A 6,000-nucleotide genomic window follows, 5' to 3' on the forward strand; every position below is an offset into this window, starting at 1 on the left:
ACCGAATTGAATCAGGCAATCAGCCCCGCCTTTTTATGTTTAATTTAAAGAGACCGCCTATGTAAAAATTTGGTCTCTTAGGTTTTTTTTTATACTTCCATGCTAGAAGCCTAGGAGTTTCAGAATAGTACTTTTAATCAAAGAGAGCTACTGTTACAAAAACAGGTCTCTTAAGTGATATTGTTTATTTTTTCCACTGGAAGATTTGTACTTTTTATCAAAGAGACCTACTGTTGCAAATAACAGGTCTCTTAGATAAAAAAAATTCTCCTCACCATTTTATTACTTAATTTTAAGCCTTAGTGTCGGAAGATAGGGTTTATAGTACACACAAGTATTAATATAAATATACAATAGTAAAATTATTTATCAACTCAAAATTTAGTTAGGAAAAAATTATTAAGCTCCACATATTACTTTTTATTTTGTAATTTGTTTTTTAATTAAACGTAATTTCGTACCCTCATTCCCTAAATCCTGGATCCGCCACTGCTCGGTTTTCAGTAATTTACTGTACATCGGGTACACTTTTGTCAGATTTAGTGTTACTTTTGTCAAATTTAGTGTCACTTTTGTCAAATTTATGAATGAAGCATAAATAACTCTTATATATGTCAGGATAACTTTTGTGCGTTTTAGTGTAACTTTTGCACATTTTATTGTCGCTTTATAACAGATGTTCAGTAATTTACTGAACATCCGTTTTATTTAAAAATTTGTGTAAAACAAATTATGAGGATCATGGAGTGGAGGAGCGACCCACCGTACCCCTAGGGCACCCCCGTATATATCTTATCGTAATTTAAAAAAAATTACAAATTATATTGTAACACTATATCTATTCTTTCTTTAATTCGTTGACGAGCTTTTCGTAGCAAAACTTGCATGAAAGCCATCAGGAAACTGTAACCCTGGAGTCCGAATGGTGTTCCCTCCTTTTATTGGCTTCCACCTGAAATTTCATTATGTATGTAAGATAAGTCCAATTAATATAAAAAAATAATAATAAAAAATCTAAATATGTATTAGTTAATACAATTCTCCATTCACAAAAATGCAATTGATATATTATGCGTTGTTATAAAGAGGAGATGATATATTATAGTGTGAATTTTGACTTTACCTGTACTTGGTAACTAAGTAGTGTAGAAACACAGCCATTTGCACCTTGCTAAAATCTGCGCCGATACAAAATCTCATACCTCCCCCGAAAGCCATGAAATGCTTGGTTGATCCATGTACTTCTCGTCCCTATACATTCAATTCAACATCAGCTCAGCTCGTATTAATTATACAAGCTAAGAAACGCACGAAAAATCGTGCGTGTGAAACTACCCTAAACCCTAAAAAAAAAGACATAAATGAGAGGGGTAGTTTGAAAAAGTGAAATTTATCACTCAGAACTCCCTTTCACTTTACATATAGGAGTATAGGACTATATCATAATTGGAATTAAGGCTCTAATATTATTATTATTATTTATATTTTTCAATGACGAATAATTATAGCAATCCAATAGAAGTATAAGCTATTTATCCAATTAAAGCAACGTACCTCCCATCTCCATGGATTGAATTCGAGGGGATTTTCATAGATGGAAGGGTCTAAGTGTACGGCCGGAGGGCAAACCATGACAGGCCAACCAGCTGGTATGGTATAACCTACATTATTATCCACCAATTTATAATAAATGTCTCAATAGGAATATGTTTATTAGTACATGCATATTATAATAAAGCATACAAAGATTAATAATACTAAAGAAATGAGTGCAACTAACTTCTTATAGCTGTCTATATATTACATCATAGAGTACTGTATCAATGTATAAATGTAGCAAGTGGTCACTACTCACTAATAACACATAACACGATTTATTGCATAATAATTGTGTATATAGTACTTGTACATAATAGAGTTCGTAGTATATCTAATGACATGCATGGTTGATGCATACCCTTGAAGCTGACGTCTTTTATTGCCTTTCGGGAAATTACAGGAGCTATGTTTGCCAGCCTTAGTGTTTCGTTGATGACCTGGATATAATCACATTTTAAAAAAAAAAAAAATAATTATATATTAAGCATTAATCAAATCAACCATCAACCGACAGGATTATGGTTTTGATTTTATCCCAATTGTAAACAATTATTTCAAGGTTAACTTAAGGTATAGGTAATATAGTCATAGTTGGTTGAAGTTGATTCGGATATCTCAAGATGGGTTTAATAATCATTTTTTGATTTTGGATTTTCAGGTATCAATAGGTATCATGCATGTTTGACTTAAGTTGGTTGAATAACTGTTGATTTCGGGTTGATATTTGGGGTTAGGTAAACAATTGCCAACTCTAGAAGTAAGTTAATATTAAGACCACCTCCAATGACGAGACTTAACTTTAAGTATTAAAATACAAAATGAGTTATTTTTTTTCCCTCTAATGGTGATACTTAATCCACTTCTCAATTTAGCAATTCATGTAAAGTCTAATTTTCCAATAATGAGACTCTAACTAATGTCACTTTTCAATTTATGAGCCACCAAATCATATTATAAGTTTTTTTGAGAAAAAAAATAAAATAAAAACCTAAATGAATAACAAAATATGAATTATATTTTAATGTTGATATGGGCCCACACTTTTTGTAAAATAAGACTCAAAGTTGAGTATCTAAACTTCAATTGATGGTTTGTACACCCAGGTGTACCATGCACATGGTACGACACCCGGATTAAAGCGGAATGAACATAATATATGATTATAAAGAACATAATGGATTAATTGAAGAACATATAACTGAAATATAAAGAACATAGTTTTTAATGAGAAACGATTTTAAAAAAGGTGAAAGATAATTATTAATTGATTTAATGTCAAATCATTTCTAAAGATTCAGATATCAAGAAATTCTCCATCTAAAATTATTATTCTCACAAATATAATTCAAAATTTAATTTTTAAATTTCAAAAATTCAAAATGTATGAACATATTATTCAAGTAAAAAAACATAATTTGTATTATTATACCCAAAGAGCATGATTAATATATATGTAGCATACTTAAAAGAACATTTTTTATAATGTAAAGAACATATAGTTTAAACTCAAAGAACAAACTGTTCTGACTAAAAATTAAAGCATATTTTATTGCAGTTAAAAAATGATAAAAGAACATTCAGTAGAATATGAAAAACATCATCTTCAACCTTAGAAAATAACACCAAAACAGAAAAAAAAAATCAAAAATATTGAAAAATACCTTTATATCAACAACGAATTCGTCAATTACTTCATTCAATTAGATGATTCATCGAAATGATAAAATCAACTCCGTAATAATAATAAAAAAAACCACTTTGAATTCAAAATTTACCATGGTTTCTCTCTATGAACTCAATTTCTCTCTCTTAGTTTATCAAAAGTAATATGAAAGGTAAAATAATAAATCAATTCCATAAATAAAAAAATATCAATAACAAATCAATTCCTTAAATCAAGGAGAGAATCGTTTTGAATTTCTTTTTTCCTTGCTCGTGTACATCGCATTTGAACACAATGTTCTTTCCGCGTTTTTATAACTCATGTATATTGACCGGGTGTATGATCGAATTTTCATCTAAACTTAGCAACTTTCTTTTGGAGTTGCTAAGTTTAGATACCAACCTATTGGTATCCTTTGCAAAAAATAATCTCTCTCTCCTAAAAAAACTCACTTAAGTCTCACCATTGGAGAGGGTCAAATACCAGATATATGAACTAAAATTACGAAGGGATCCTTATACATTTGTACGATTTCGATAATTTTTTATAATTAACAACCAGATAGTACTGGCTAATAACACAAGTAAAGGAAAAAAAATGTGTTACGAAAATTAAATAAAATAAACATACCATGAAAGTGTAAGTCATAGATTTGTAATCTTTCCATGAAAGGCAAGTATCGGATACAATTTGACGACTTTTGAGAATCATCTCATGCTCTTCCTGTGAATTAGTTCGCTTGTGTGTAAATTCAACTGTAAATATCTTACTCGATTAGGTCAAATTAAAGCAAAAAATAAACCATACCGTAAGTTTTTGTAGCACAAGAGGATTGTCCGTGAGAAATTTGATGGCTAAAGTAAGAGTAGTAGAGGTAGTCTCAAAACTCGCAAAGAGAAGCACAAAAATTAGGTCTAAAGCAATCCCTTCTGTTAGAAGTGTTCCCTCCTTTGATAGCTCCTCGAGTACGTAATCGAAAAAATCTTCATTGTGTTTCCTAGGCTTCATCTTTCTTTCCTGGAACAATTTTCTCAACATTTTCATTGCCTTCTTTCTTCCCTAAATTCACATTGAATTGTTAAATTCATACTTAGTTAGAGACTACATACAAGGTCAAGCAGAAATGGAATGCAAAAAACATAACTTACTTGTAAGCACTTGTGATATGCTGTGCCAGGAATGTTCAAAGGAAAAGAGATCAATCCTTTGATAAAATCATCAAAATTCTTCCTTAGATTTTCTGACGAGCTTTCGGCATCATGACTAATTAGCTTTTTGGCTGTTAGATTGAAAATCATCTGCATGATGTATCATAAAAATTACTACATACAAACTCGTGATAAATGAATAAGAAACCTTTGAATAGTTTTAATTCTAATGTAGTCTTGTGACTTTTGACTGTCTTAATTTTGTAGAATGGACAGCAGAGATGATTTATTTTTTGGATTATTTTTAATAAACAATTTTAAATAAAAATCATTTTACTATTATTTTATATATGTATTTTATTTCCAGAATTTTGGAAATATTAAATATAAGCAAATTTTAGAAGATTAAAATATATTTGAAATCATTCAAAAATTATATTTTAATTAAAAATAAATCAAAAAATGAATAATCTCAATTGTCCATTTTCAAAAAATTGTGATAGTCAAAAGTCATAAAACTAAGTTAATTAGAATCATCCTTTTTTTTCATAAGTAAGATGAATTATCCTACCAAACTAGTACCTTCACAAATTAAAGTTAATTAGTCCAACTAAACAATTTTAGAGTAGAGTGCAGGTCGGTGGGGGAGGGAGGGTGGGGGGTGAAAAGGAAACCTCTCTATTCCTAAGCAAATGTAGTTTGTGGGCTTAAACTTTTGACATCAAAGTCACAAGATGAATTACCAACTAATAGCTTTGGTTTGATCGAATTGCATAAGTAGTGTATAACTGTATAATGAAGATGTTACGTAGTAATCAATAACGTACCTTAGCAGTCGCGTCTTTGAGCTCAACTGTGTCCACGTTGCACCACTGATTCAGATGGGTTAATACTTCATCTTCAACTTCAAATATCATCTTTTTGAGGCTCTGAGGACCAAACAAACTAAGCACCATGTTTTTAAGGTATTTGTACATGATATCTTTTAAGGTGCTAAGATTTTCGGGTCCAAATATTTGTGTGAATGTGGTTGGATACCAACTTTCAAAAGCTTGACCCTCTTGTTGAAAGATTATGTGGTTAAGTTCTGCATTCGCTGATATTATCAGTGGTGTTCCAACTAAACTTGTTTTGAATATTGAACCATACCTGAAAATAATGTCAATTAGTAAACCAAGCTTATTAGGTCATTGTTCGTTGCACACACTTTGTATCACAATACCATTGGGAGACTACATGAGAATTTGTCCATAAGTTTAGAAGCATTAACCGAAGTAACAAGCATGTATTAAAATTAAGAGTATGTTTGCTTACAATTTCTTGAATTTCTTTTTTTGTGGTAAAAGTCAAATTCAAAAATATAGTTATAATAAAAATTTACCTGAGCACCCGTTGTTTGACAAAGGGAGGAATGTCAAAGGAAGAATACGGGGTAAAATATTGACGTGTTTCACCAAGAAATGGCAAACCCATTGAACCTGGGGGGAGTTCACCGCTGTATGTTGATGGTTTCTTCCTTGTATAGAGCAAATAATGTGTGATGCTTATTATGATCGCCACCCCTACAAGGCTCACTACAATCGGAGACAT

The 6,000-nt window shown here is 30.7% G+C and overlaps 1 protein-coding gene across 1 annotated transcript; it reads right to left on the reverse strand.

Annotated features, from left to right (window-relative positions):
* Positions 1-839: 839 nt before the first annotated feature.
* LOC145612030 (cytochrome P450 87A3-like) lies at positions 840-6,000 on the reverse strand. The gene is made up of 9 exons (XM_081667408.1): positions 5,792-6,000; positions 5,238-5,559; positions 4,411-4,560; positions 4,070-4,321; positions 3,893-3,985; positions 1,958-2,036; positions 1,555-1,661; positions 1,124-1,251; positions 840-952 (listed from the first exon to the last, which is right to left on the reverse strand). Exons 1-9 carry the CDS (start codon positions 5,998-6,000, stop codon positions 850-852), a joined length of 1,443 nt encoding a protein of 480 aa, XP_081523534.1. The 3' UTR covers positions 840-849.

The sequence above is a fragment of the Chenopodium album genome, chromosome 24 (genome assembly GCF_948465745.1).
Source record: "Chenopodium album chromosome 24, dcCheAlbu1.1, whole genome shotgun sequence".
Taxonomy (NCBI): domain Eukaryota; kingdom Viridiplantae; phylum Streptophyta; class Magnoliopsida; order Caryophyllales; family Amaranthaceae; genus Chenopodium; species Chenopodium album.

Bases quoted from the DNA above. Each gene is read 5' to 3' on its own strand.
- LOC145612030 (XM_081667408.1), bottom strand. From the start codon at position 6,000: ATGTCTCCGATTGTAGTGAGCCTTGTAGGGGTGGCGATCATAATAAGC. The intron at 4,561-5,237 runs GTACGTTATTGA...TACATCATGCAG, and splicing joins TCAAAGACGCGACTGCTAAG to ATGATTTTCAATCTAACAGC. The intron at 3,986-4,069 runs GTATGGTTTATT...ACTAATTCACAG, and splicing joins TTGTGCTACAAAAACTTACG to GAAGAGCATGAGATGATTCT.